Raw genomic sequence first — 13,761 nt, 5'->3', positions numbered from 1 at the left:
CCACAACATTATGAGGCAGTTTTATCAGCCCATTTTAGAGATGAGGACCCCGAGGCTCCGACAGGTTGAGTAACTTCCCCAACCTCTCTAGTGAGTGACAGACGGGAACTGAAGCCCGGGTGCCCAGGTTGTAAATTCTCCTCTCTGTTACTCCACCAAGGGCGCCCCATGAGAAAAAATGCCAGAAACAGACCCATCTGGGCCCATGGAAACAAGTTTACCTACACCCTGAAGGGAATTAAAAATCCTCTTGATAAACAGACTTCAGAGCTGAGGGCTGTTTGGTTTGAGGATCCCTTGTCATCTATCTCCCCTCTCCATTTTGGGGTTTAATGTTCAACGAGGTTATCACATGGAAATCCAGCAAGTAAATCTTAGGAGATTTTCAGGCCAAATTGTAAAACCCATAATGTTTACATGGTCTAGATAAATTTTTATTGTCTATTTATATTTCAATTTCCTAAATGCTGATAGTAAAACTGCCCTTATATAAACACGAGAAGAATTCCCAACACTCAAATATTATTTTTATCTACCTTCACTATCTCGAAGCTTCCAGTCAGTTAGCAAATATGTCATCTTTCTGACCACCGTCCTGTACTTGCTCCTGAACCTGGACGTGAGTCTGATGTTGCTCTGAAGTTAATGATTAAAATCTTCGCGTTGACATTATTCATCATTTCTTGGGAGCATTCCTGGCCCATCCATTAGTTTGCAGTTCTGAAACAGCATAAAGTGGATTCTTAAACGTCACAGTATGCATTCTGACCTCGAGAGAATTCCACCTATTGTTAATGGTTTTTATATAAAGAACCACTTGTAGATTTCCACTTTCAAACATTTCCCCTCTTAACTGGTAGTCATGATCGCCAAGGTCACTTCCTCCTTTATCAGGTTGTTATTCAACCAGAATCCTTTTTCAAGGGAACAGTCTTCTGAAGAAGGGTTCAAAAATACATAGATTTCTACCAAAAGAAATTTCTATATATTTTTATCCAATGTTTCTGTTTCTAATACATTTTTCTAAACATAATTCTTTTTATCATCCAGACTCTTATGATTCATTCAAAAGAAATCCAGAGCCAGATCAAGGTTTTTAAACAAATATTTCTAAGGAATGTGTTGTACAAGTTGACCTATTTTAGCATCACCGAGAGGTTATTTCAGGTCGGTGAATAAGGATATGTTCATGAACAGCAGAGGGTACATTTGTTGATTCTTAAAAGAAAACTCAGATTTGGTGAGATCTTAAGTTTTTCTTCGGTGATTCATAATCAGTTTTGCAACTTGAAAGCAACTGATGAATCATTCAGTTTGTGAATCTGCTGTCACTTCCTTAGAGAGAAGGGCCGTCTTTTTCTTATGGCTTTCTAAAGTTTGATTCAGTTATCTGAAAGCTGTCATGTTAGCCTCCTGTTTCCTACTTCTCAAAGAAAGAGGATGTTATATACCAATCTCACCTTTATTGCCAGGTAAGAGGCCGGGGGCTAAATTGTATGAGATGTCACTGCTCTGGGCTTCTTAGTCACTGCAGAATGGAGAGTTGTATTGAAACAAAACAAAACAAAACCCTATGGAAATACCAGTCCTGGTTTTCCAAGTTCTAAACGTGAAATCTCTTTTCAGTTATCTTGTTTCCTCTTCCCAGTGCAATAAACTTGAGCCACCTGGATGACTTTCCACTAGGATGGAATAGCAGCTTTAACTGTAACTCTTCAAAACAAGACAAAACATCTTTAGCTAGTGAAGAAATAAATGTGATACATTGACATTGACAAGGCTTCCGGGTAGAGAAAATTCACCTGCATTCAGGCCCAGACGGATCATTTACTGTTTCTGGATTCCTTTTTTTGATCAGGAAATCAGATCAATATCCTTATAGGGAAAGGTTCATTTGGGTCACAGGTGGGGCGCTTTAGTTAAAGTATCTACTTCTTAGCCCATATTAGGCAACAGGAACTGCCTGAAAGTCATTTATTTTTCATTCTGTGTCATTCAACCATAAATGACTCAGTTCTGATATTATTTACCAAGCTCTACTGGACTGCTAGGAGAGGCAGCTGTACAACACATGTAATGCTAATCTTATACACTCAGCAGGGAAGGCAAATGAGTGAGTAGTAAAAGGGATGCTTTTTCCTTAAGATCATAATTAATTTAATAGCTGACTCACATCCCAGGGACTTGATGGAGTCCTCAAAATGCTTCATTTCTAAAATAATATAGCTTAATCTAAGTAATTTTACTGTCAACTGGTCGAGTTATTAAAGTTTAAGGGGGATTTTTAAAAAGTCACACTTGAAACCGTATGGGATTCGAGAACCTAATTTAGTGGCAGTAACAAATGTGAAAATATTATAAAACATTAATCTAATATTCAGAATATCATAAGATCTTATGACTACTTTAAAAAATAGGCTTTATTTTTATTCAAAAACAGTTTTAGGTTCATGGCCACACTGAGTCGGAAGTACAGAATTCCCATATGGCCCTGCCCCCCTGCCCCCCACCGCAACATGCATAGACTCCTTCACTATCAATGGCCTGCACCAGAGTGATACCTTGGTCACAACCGATGAACCCACACTGACACATCATAATCACCCAAAGTCCATAGTTTATGTTCAGGTTCATTCTTGGCGTTGTATATTCTGTGGGTTTCAATGAATGTATAAAGACATGTATCCATCAGTATAGTAGCATATAGGGTAGTTTTCACTGCCCTAAAAAAACCTCTGTGTCCTGCCTATTTAGACATCTTATTTTCTAGTTTCAAATTAAGTGATCTAAATATGAGTGAAAATCCAGAAGTTAAAAAAAGTACAAGAACTCAAGTGTTAACTTAAAATTAATATTTGTTTAAAATCAGTAATACTTTTTGCTTAAAGTATACAATATCAAATATTAAATGTCAACATTAAGATTTCATTAATTCAGAACGTGTGTCTGAAATTTACCTTTTCAGGGGCCATGGGAAAAAACTGTTGGCTAAGTAAATTATTATTAAAGATTTTATTTATTTATTCATGAGAGACACAGAGAGAGAGGCAGAGACACTGGAAGAGGGAGAAGCAGGCTCCCCACAAGGAGCCTGATGTGGGACTCGATCTCACATCCCAGGATCACACCTTGAGCTGAAGGCAGACACTCAACCGCTGAGCCACCCAGGCATCCTGGCTAAGTAAATTAAATGGTTTAAGTGTTTGAGAAGCTTTCAGCCAAGGGACAGCACCTCACCAATCCCTTGCCACCCGGAACTTGGCTAAAGTTAAGGAATTAAACAACGAAGGACAGAAAAATCTCTGAAAACTCTTCAAATAATTAAGAAAATAAACAACACCTTTCTAAATAACCGATGAGTCTAAGAAGAAATCACAGTGGAAATTAGGAAATATTTTGAACCGAAGGAAAGTAAAAACACAATATTTCATGATTTAATATTCAACTACAGTAATTAAGGCATTGTAGTATAGTAGAAAGATAGACTTATAGATCAATAAAATAATTTAGAGGGTACTAGAAATAGACCCATTATATATATATATATATATATATATATATATATATATATATAGTCAATTGATTTTTGACAAAAGGCCAGGATAATTCAGCTGGGGAAAAGGAGAATCTTTACAACAAATTTGCAGTAAAAATTGGATATCCACATGAAAAATAGGAACCTTGTATTTACTTTACACTCTAAACGAAACTAACTTGAAATGAACCATATTTTGTAATATAAACTAAAGACACAAAAAATATGAATGATACAAAATTGAAAAATGGACTTCAAAGTTAAAAACATTAGCTCTTGGCAAGATGCTATTAAGAAAAAAAAAAAGGTGAGTCCCATTTCTCCCAGGAGACAGTACTTGCGATACAATAAGTACATGAACAGAAACATCATTAGGCATGGGGAAATACAAACTAAATCCACACATGTCCACTAGAATGGCTAAAATTCAAGATGACAATACCAAGTGTTGGTAAGTATGTGGAACAACTGTAATTCTCACACATTACTGATAGTAATATAAAATGGTACAACCATCTTGAAAAATAGTTTGGCAGTTTCTTATAAAGTAACACATATGATTCAATTCCACTACAAGGTATTCATCTGGGATAAATGAAAACACAGGTCTACATAAAAACTTGTGCACGAATGTTCATGGTACCGTTATTCATAATTACCAAAGAGCTAGAAACAACCAAAATATCCATCCACAGGTGAATGCGCAAATAAACTGTGATACACCTATGCAATGAAATATTATTTTGCAACTCAAGGGAACAAATTGGTGATTCACACAGATAAACTTTAAAAACACGCTGAGTGACAGATGCCAGATACAAGAGTACGTATTATATGAGTTCAAATCTCCAGAACTCTTTTTATCTAGCTAAACTGAAACTCAATACCCACTAACATCTTCCCATTCCCTCCTCCCCCATGGACTCTGGAAACCGCCATTCTACTTTCTGTCTCTAGGAATTTTGACTATTCTAGGTACCTGATGGAAATGGAATCATACAGTATTTCCCTTTTTGTGACTGGTTCATTTCACTTAGTATAACGTTCTCAAGGCTCATCCATTTAAATATAATTTCTGAGGTGCTATTAGAGTGATTTTTTAGAGCACACAGTAGCCTTCCTCTTTGCCCCTTTGCCCCATCTCTCACCCCACATATCCCAGTTTCTGCATTGACATCACTCTTCATGATACTTACCATCACTCCTGTTACTTCTTGGTTGTCACCATCACAGCTCTACCAATGCCATCTTGCAGTGGGGATGTTTTCTTACCACCCCCCATCTCACTGGTTTTAAAACTGAAAGCAGAATAATGAAGTGCACAGGCTGGGAGGAAGGGACCTATTAGGTAAGAATTTCTATCAGAAAGGGGAAGTGAAAGTCCTTTCACTCAGGGAAGAGAGTAAGTCAAAGGGAATGAGACTAGGATCAGGACATCCCCTGAGGCCCCAGGGACACTGACTTCCTGTGCGGGTAGATCTGCCTTTACAGACATACCTCGAAATGCCTGAACTCACAGCTTGACATGCAGCTAGGACATGTGTTCCAAATCATCCAGTTTCCTATTGTCATTGGCAGATAGATTTCATAGCAGCAAATAATTACAGTTTGTATTGAATATATTGAGGTACAAAAGCAACTGCCTCATTAGTTTTGTGAAGTCAGTAGTTATCAAGGATGGAATCTGTTATTATTTCCATGTTTATTGGGGACCCTAAGGTGCTACACACTTATTATGATTACCAAATAAAGGAACAGCACAGAGAGACCGTGTGGCCACAGCTACTTAAAATTTCAAAGTAATGGAGACCAGTTGCATGGGCCACGTGAGTGATTGGACGAATAGTAAATAAGCATCATGTGGATAAGTATGCCGTACAGACACTTAAGGAAACATAAGCTAAACTATATTTAGGAGGAAGATGCAGCTCATGGCGTTGATTATATTCCAGGAAGGACATCTATAAATCATAGTTATCAAGTCAAACAGAGTGCTAGGGATCATTTGTAGGGATGTTGGAGACAAACACATTATATTACCACACCATCAAATGAATACATGGTGAACAGATGGATGAATGAATGAATGAATGAACAAATTTAGTGAATTATTTGTTTTCCTGGCTCTCAGGACAAACCCCCCTAAATAGCTTTTCTACTTAAAATGTACCTTTTCTTATTCTTTGAAGCAAGATTCTCCTTGAAGCAAGATACCTTCTTAATTTTGGTTTCAAATGTGAGGCCTCTTGATTGGAAAACCATAATTGACTAATAAATGGATTATTTAGTCCAGCCGTGATAACCTATTTTGTGTGAGGACAAATCAGGGAAAAGGAAAGTGTTTTGGGGGGATTTTCCCCCACATTCAAAATCAAAATAGAGGGATCCCTGGGTGGCACAGCGGTTTAGCGCCTGTCTTTGGCCCAGGGCGTGATCCTGGAGACCCGAGATCGAATCCCACATCGGGCTCCCGGTGCACGGAGCCTGCTTCTCCCTCTGCCTGTGTCTCTGCCTCTCTCTCTCTCTCTCTCTGTGACTATCATAAATAAATAAAAATTAAAAAAAAAACAAAATCAAAATAGATTTGCGATCCATAGAATATATGTAGACTTTTAAAATTTAGATTATCTTCTTAGTATTTAGTAGTACTTGGTATTACTTACTAATACTTAGTATTTAGTAATACATTTATTCAGTAATTGTAAAAAAGGGAATTGCATCATTGAGATCCAGTCAAAGTTGGTATGTAGTAAAAGGAAAAATTTTTCTAGTCTTTTAACCAGAAATTAGATCTTGGCTGGTGTGGTGACAAGAATTGGTCTGCAGGCTCTGTATCATTGATATGGTCCTTTATTGGTAAGATTATTGGCTTTGACCATCACCAGGGAGATATGCCGATCCTATCTCCCTTCTACCTTCTGCCCAAATGGCAGTGTAGCTTAACAACTGGTATAAGATATAATATACATTAGCCATATTGCATATAACATAGCTAACCATAACGTACACATATGCTGTAATAGGAGAATCATTCATCATTTGTTCCAAGCACTGTCCATGCCCTGTGCCAAGCACACACCCCAATAAAATTGATCAGAGCAAATAGAACCAAGGCTGAATTAGGACACATAAATACAGATAGGGCAAAGGATATTATAAACATCTTTAGGACTACAAATAGGGCAGTTCCTGGGAAGATGTAACTTATCAACAGTGACTCAGGAAGAAATAGAAAAACTACCTGGTTCTAAACCCATTAAAGAAATTGAAACACAAGATAAAATCTTCTTTTGAGGAAATGTCAAGCCTGGCTGATCTGCAGATAAGTTTTACCAAACATTCAAGAAGAAGCAATTCCAACATTGCACTAACTCTCCCAAGTAATAGGAATGAAGAGAACATATCTTAACTGATTGAAACTCAAATCAATTTGTATAACCATGACACCAAAGCCAGCAAGAATGATACAGGGAGGGGGAATTCCTGGCAAGTTTCACTCATGAATTTAGCTGTAAATATCCTTTAAAAAAAAAGATTTCATTTATTTATTCATGAGAGACACAGAAAGAGAGAGAGAGAGAGAGAGGCAGAGACACAGGCAGAGAGAGAAGCAGGCTCCATGCAGGGAGCCTGACGTGGGACTCAATCCCGGGTCTCCAGGATCAGGCCCTGGGCTGAAGGCAGTGCTAAACCACTGAGCCACCCAGGCTGCCCCTAAATAAAATATTAACAAACAAAATGAAGGAAGGTACAAGGAAGATAAAGTCAATCCTAGGAAAATCTATTGTAATCTGCCCTCTCAATTGATTAAAGAATGAAAACTATGGAGTGCTTCAATCAATGCAGAAAAGCAAATTATAAAATTTAACATTCATCCATTATCCCCCTCCCTGCAAAATCTTAGCAGACTACAAGTAGGAGAGGATATCCTTAACATAATAAACACAGTTTCAACAAACAAAAAGACAGCAAACCTCAAATTTAATGCTGGAGCACTAAAAACATTCTCTTTAAAATTCAGACCAACCCAAAGACACCAGGTTCTATCTCTGCTAGTCCACATGGTGATCGAGGTACTAGTCAGCGAGGCAAGACAAGGAGAAACGGAAAAGTTATAGGATTGGTAAGGAAAAAGTAAAAAGAAACCATGTGAGATGTATTTGGCTTCTGAGAAAATCCTAAAGAATGCACACATATATGAATAGAGGGTTTTAGAATGGTTGCTTCAGAGCATCAGGGTGGCTCAGTAGGTTAGGCCTCTGACTCTTGGTTGTGATCTCATGGTTCCTGAGATAGAGCCCAGCACTGAGCCCTGCATTGGGCCCTGTGCTCAGTGGGGAGTCTGCTTGAAGATTCTCTCCTTCTGCCCCCTCACCTCGCGCATTCTCTCTCTATCTCTCTCTCTCAAATAAATAAATGAATAAATAAATAAATAAATAAATAAATAAATAAATAAATAAAATCTTTGGGGGGAAAAAGAAAGATTGCTGCAAAATCAAAGTACAAAAATCAATTACATTTCTAAAGCATTGCTAAACCAACAACAGCTAGTGAAAAATAGGTAATAAAAACAATACCACTTGCAATAATGCTTCAAATAAGCATAATGAAAATAAGCAAGAATTTTATAAGATTATAAGATTTGTCCAACAGATGTTAAAGACCTAAATAAGTGAAAAATTATATCATGTTTTTGAAGACATGAGCTCTTTTGCACCCCAACTTTGTTGAGATATAAGTGACATGATATTGTGTAACTTTAAAGTGTACAACCTATTGCTTTGCTACACTTAAATATTGCAGTACGATTACCACCTCAGTGTTAGCTAACATCTTCATCACATCTCACAATTACCATCTATTCTTTGTGGTGAGAAAATTTAAGATTTCTCCTCTTAGCAACTTACCAGTGTGTCTAGTGCAATATTGTTACCTATAATCACAACACTGTCCCTGGATCCTGAACTTTTTAACTAAAAGTTCATAGTCTTTGACCAACATCTCCCCATCTCCCCCATCCCTTGGCAACCCCCCACTTTCTGTTTCCATGAGTTTGGCTTTTTAAGGTTCCACGTATAAGTGATATCCTACAGTATTTGTCTTTCTCTATCTGACTTATTTCCATAACTTCCTAAACATGTCAATTGTCTTCTAAGTGATTTATTGATTCCCTGTTATTCTGATGAAAATTTCAACCAATTGTTTACATTTGTTTGCTTTTGGTGGAACCTGGCAAACTGAATCTTTAATTTGCTGATTATAAAATAGTTTATACAATAAGATTTCATTTTGTAGAAGGAAAATATGCACATTTATGACAGGCATAAATGCTCTGGAAAAAATGTTGGATGGGGGGATTGTTTTCTATTGCTATGTAACAAGTTAGCATAAATGTCGCAGTTTAAAACAACACTTGTTTAATTATTTTTTTTAAGATTTAAAAAATTTATTTGATGCCTATTTAATTAGCTAACAGTCCTGTAGGTCAGAAGTCTGGCATGGTGTGGCTGAGTTTTCTGTTCAGAATATCACAAGGCTGAAATCAACATATGGACTGGGTTTAGTTCTTCTTTGGAATTTCAGCAGGAAAATCTGCTTCTAAGCTCATTCTTGTGGGAGATATTTAGCTCTGGGGTTGGAGGACTGAGGTCCTGTTTCCCTGCTGTCAGCTGGGGGGGGCTGCTCTCTGCACTTGGAAGCTGCCCACATTCCTTGCCAGGCAGTCCACTTTACATTCAGGCCAGCAATTGTGGGCTGAATGTCCCTCATGCTTGAAATCTCTGACTTCCTTGTTTTTTGTTTTTTTGTTTTTTTTAAAGATTTTATTTATTTATTCATGAGAGACACAGGCAGAGGGAAAAGCAGGCTCCCTGCAGGGAGTCTGATGTGGGACTTGATCCCAGGACCCCAGGATCATGACCTGAGCCAAAGGCAGATGCTCAAGCACTGAGGCACCCAGGTGCCCCAACCAACCCATAGTGAGATTATGGGTGTGTACTTGTGCCTTTGTATATTTTACAATCATTCTTTTATAAGTGTTCTTCACAATTTTTCGCATAATCGACTTTTTTTGTATTTAAAATTTCTTTATTAAGTGTAACATTTGTTTTATATTCTTGGTGCACAGCCTTACTAAATAAATGTTGACCTTTATCAAATGTTTCCTCTGTATCTATTAAAATAATATTATTTTTCTCTATTAAATCATCAACATAGTGAATTATATTTGTGGATTTCCTGACATTAATCCACCTGTACCTTTGTGGAACACAGTGTTTTATTACATAACTCTTATTAAAATTATTTGAAATTAAATAAAATGTAAATATTCTCTCAGCTTATCCTACTGCTAGGGAATCTCCTTCTGTAATTCACATATCCATCTCCACTGCCAAATTTTTCATCTCTGTTTATAAGTGAAATTTGCCTACTTTTTGTTTTTTTTAAATGTCCTCATCCAGTCTTCAGTTTGGGAATCAGAGTTATATTATTCTCATTAAACTATTGGACAATTTTTCCCTCGATTTTTTCTTATTCCTTTCTTTTCTTCTTTCCTTTCTTCTTTTCTTTTTACTGAAATCATCTGAATAAAGGATATTCTGTTATTGGATGTTTAAAACTCATTCATGGTACTGTTTGGAAAGGAAGCTTGGGTTGGAAGGCAACCCAAGGCAAGCTTGGATTGGGTTTGGGGAGGAGGCACCTTGACTCTAGAGGGGAAGAGATTTTTAAAATATTAAGAAGAGGTATGTAGACCACTCTTGAGGACATGTCTACAAAAGGGAGCAGAGAGAGAAGGTGATGAAGGAGGCTGTGGGGCCCAGGACATCTTGTTGGGTTCTTTGCTCCTCATCTTCTTGTTGGAGGATAGGAGACCGTGGAGAAGGTTGGAGCACTGACAAGTATGATCTCATAGAGAGGAAGAGTTTGAAGAAAGACAGAAGAGAGATGAATTAATCAAAGACCAGGGGAAGAGCATGTCTAAGCGGACACATAGGTGGAGGAGTCCAGCAGGGAGAAGGGAGAAAATTGATGGAAGTGACTTTGTGGATCTGGGAGGAAAATCCTTTCATAGCCCCTACTCCTGAAACAGCAGATGAGCTCAGATGGCATGGTTCATAAGGATAATGATTTGGAGGGATGTCATGAAATTCTATGCAGTGATTGAAATTTTGAAGCAAGGCAGTCTGTCCTCTCTCTTGGAATACAAACAACCACAACAACAAACCCAGAAAAAAAGATACTTGTAGATTTCATAAATCCAAGAGACATTACGGTTTAAAAGTGCACAGAAAGAATGCAAAATGGTACACAGCCACTTTGCATGACAGTTTCGCAGGTTTTCCCAAACTAAACTTACTCTTCACAATGATCGAGCAATTGCACTCCTTGGCATTTACCCAGATGAGTTGAAAACTTATGTCCACACAAAATCCGGCACATGGATGTTTACAGCAGCTCTATCATAGTTGCCAGAACTTGGAAGCAACCAGAATGTTCCTTGGTGGGCAAATGAACAAACAGATGGTTATACCTGTACAATGGGATTTTCTTCAGTGATAAAAGGAAACGAGCCATCAAACCAGCAAAAGACATGGAGGAACCCTAAATGCATATTACTAAGTGAAAGAGGCCAACCTGAAGGGTGCATGTACCAGATGATTTTTAATTCTATGACATTCCAGAAAAGGCAAAACTATGGAGACAGTAAAAAGTTCAATGGTTACCAGGGCTGTGGGGGTGGAAGGGATGAGTACGAGGATTTTGAGGGAACTGAAACTACTCTGTGTGATACCAGAATGATATCATTATGTACCCATAGTATGTACAACACCAGAAGTGACCCCTAATGTAAATGGGCTTTAGCTAAAAACCATGTGTCTTCATTGACTCATCAACTGTAACCAACACACACTAAGAAAGACGTTAATAAGAAGGTAAATTGGAAGGGCTAAGGGAGTCTATGAAATTTTCTGGACGTTTCACTTGATTTTTTTTGTAAATCTAAACCCGTTTTAATAAATAAGTTCTATTCATTTAAAAATAAATAAATACAAAATTAAAAATAAACCCCCCCACAGAAAGTGTAAATAGTGTATACATTTTATTTATTTATTAATTAAAAGATTTTATTTATTTATTCAAGAGACGCAGAGAGAAAGAGAGGCAGAGACACAGGCAGAGGGAGAAGCAGGCTCCTCACAGGGAGCCCAATGTGGGACTCGATCCCCGAACTGGGATCATGCCCTGAGCCAAAGGCAGACGCTGAACTGCTGAACCACCTGGGCGTCTCTAGTGTATACGTTTTAGACCACTGCTAGGCAATAAGGATATTCAGGGTTACGGTCTTCATTTCTCAGCATGTGTAACGGATCCTAGGGCTTATGAAGAGAGCATGGCCCCAGCAGGTGAGCCAAGGCTGGGAATGAGAAGGAATGCAGGTAGTGCAGACAGGAAACAGAGACAGCTGTGCGTCTTCGTGTTTTTCATGTAACCCAAACGTTTGGAGCTTGTTGTCTTGTGATGTCATCCTTTAACGATGGAATTACAGTCAGCCTCATTCTGACCTACCTGGAGATTGTTTGTTATCAGATCCTTCTCCCCTAGGCTACTTACTTGTCTACAAATCCACTTGACCAAACCATTTTCCTACAATTCCAGACTCTACCTGCTAGAGACAGAAGATAGAATAATCTGGGACTCCTGGGTGGCTCAGCAATTGAGCGTCTACCTTTGGCTCAGGGCATGATCCCAGAGACCTGGGATTGAGTCCCACATCGGGCTTCCTGCCTGGAGTCTATTTCTCCCTCTTCCTGTGTCTCTGTCTCTCTCTGTGTGTTTCTCATGGATAAATAAAGAAAATCTTAAAAAAAAAAAAAAAAGAACAATCCAAGACCTGGGATACCTAGGTGGCTCAGTCAGTTAAGCATCTTCCTTCAGCTCAGATCATAATCCAAGGGTTTTGGGATTGAGTCTCACATTGGGCTCCCTGCTCAGTGAGGAGTCTTCTTCTCCTTCTCCCTCTGCCCCTCACCCCTGCTTATGCCCTCTTCTCTCTCTCTCTCAAATAAATAAATAAAACCTTTAAAAAAAGAAAAAAGAATCCAAGACTGGGGGAAGACCACATCTAGGTGGACACTAATGCTGTGGTTGGACATCTATGCCAGCTGCCTCTACGACTTTTTAGGGTGAGCATAGACTATTTCTTAAAAACAAAACAAAACAAAACAAAACAAAACAAAACAAAAAAACCTTGCTGAAAGCTTTGTTATAATAGAAAAGGACCCTAGGAGCTTCAAACTGGATGCCAGATCCACTGACTTGCAAAGCTCTGGAGTGTTTTCCAATACCAAACACCAATTCTCTGATTCTCCAACACCTACTGGGTGTCCAACAATTCAATTCAGACACTGAGTGCCTCGAGTTAGTGCAGACCTGGCTGGTAAGTTCTCAGTCCTACAAAATTGTTCCCACCTCAGATGCTGGTTGCAAGTCCTGGGCCACCTGTACTTCTCATGGACTAGCTATAGATCTGGAGTTCCCTAGGCTCCCTGCTAAGATTCCATCATTTGCTAAAATGGCTCATGGGATTTAGGGAAGCACTTATGTTTACCAGTTATTTATAAGGGCCACAAGTCAGGAACAGCTGGAGCGAAGAAGTGCATAGGGTAAGGTCTGCGGGAGTGGCGGGCTGGGAGCTTCCGTGCCCCATCTGGGTACACTATTCTGGCACCTGCAAGTGTTCACCAATTTGGAAGCCCATCAAATCTTGTTCAAGTGTTTTTATGGAGTTTAATCCATAGCTCTTCCTTCTTCCCAGAGGTCGGTGGGTGGGACTGAAAGTTCCAACCCTCTAATCTCTTGGTCTTTCTGGGGACCAGCCCATCAGAAGCCATCTAGGGGCCCCAGCCTGTCACTTCATTAGCATAAACTAAGGTGTGATCAAAAGGGACTCATTATGAATAACGAGACACTCCCCTCACGCAGGAAATTCCAAGGGTTTTAGGAGCTATGCTTGACAGGAACTGGGGAAAAGACCAAATATTTCACATTAGACCACAGATGCCCTTCTGGTGCCTCTGGTTATTCCATTGCCTGCCCCACAGGGTTAATGCAGATGACACACAGGCTGGGTACCAAAGCATTCTTTGAAGAAGCTTGGTATTTGAGATTTCAGAAGTACCTAAGAAGTCACCTTAGCTGTGCTCTTTCAGTTCTGGCTTGCG

At 38.8% G+C, this 13,761-nt stretch overlaps 1 protein-coding gene across 2 annotated transcripts in view; it reads right to left on the bottom strand.

The window, feature by feature from the left end:
• LOC144310421 (uncharacterized) overlaps nt 1–4,836 on the bottom strand; it is a 41,365-nt gene extending 36,529 nt beyond the window's left edge. For both annotated transcript variants that reach the window (XR_013376151.1, XM_077891353.1), the window contains exons 1-3: nt 4,732–4,836; nt 1,461–1,528; nt 537–720 (exon numbers count right to left, since the gene is read on the bottom strand). Coding sequence is in view for 1 of the 2 variants with exons in the window: in XM_077891353.1 (XP_077747479.1) it covers nt 537–579 (43 nt within the window). In the remaining variant the exon portion in view is untranslated. The remainder of the gene's footprint in view (nt 1–536; nt 721–1,460; nt 1,529–4,731) is intronic.
• Nucleotides 4,837–13,761: the final 8,925 nt, after the last annotated feature.

The sequence above is a fragment of the Canis aureus genome, chromosome 3 (genome assembly GCF_053574225.1).
Source record: "Canis aureus isolate CA01 chromosome 3, VMU_Caureus_v.1.0, whole genome shotgun sequence".
Classification (NCBI taxonomy): Eukaryota; Metazoa; Chordata; class Mammalia; order Carnivora; family Canidae; genus Canis; species Canis aureus.
This window is presented reverse-complemented; position numbering and strand designations above follow the sequence as displayed.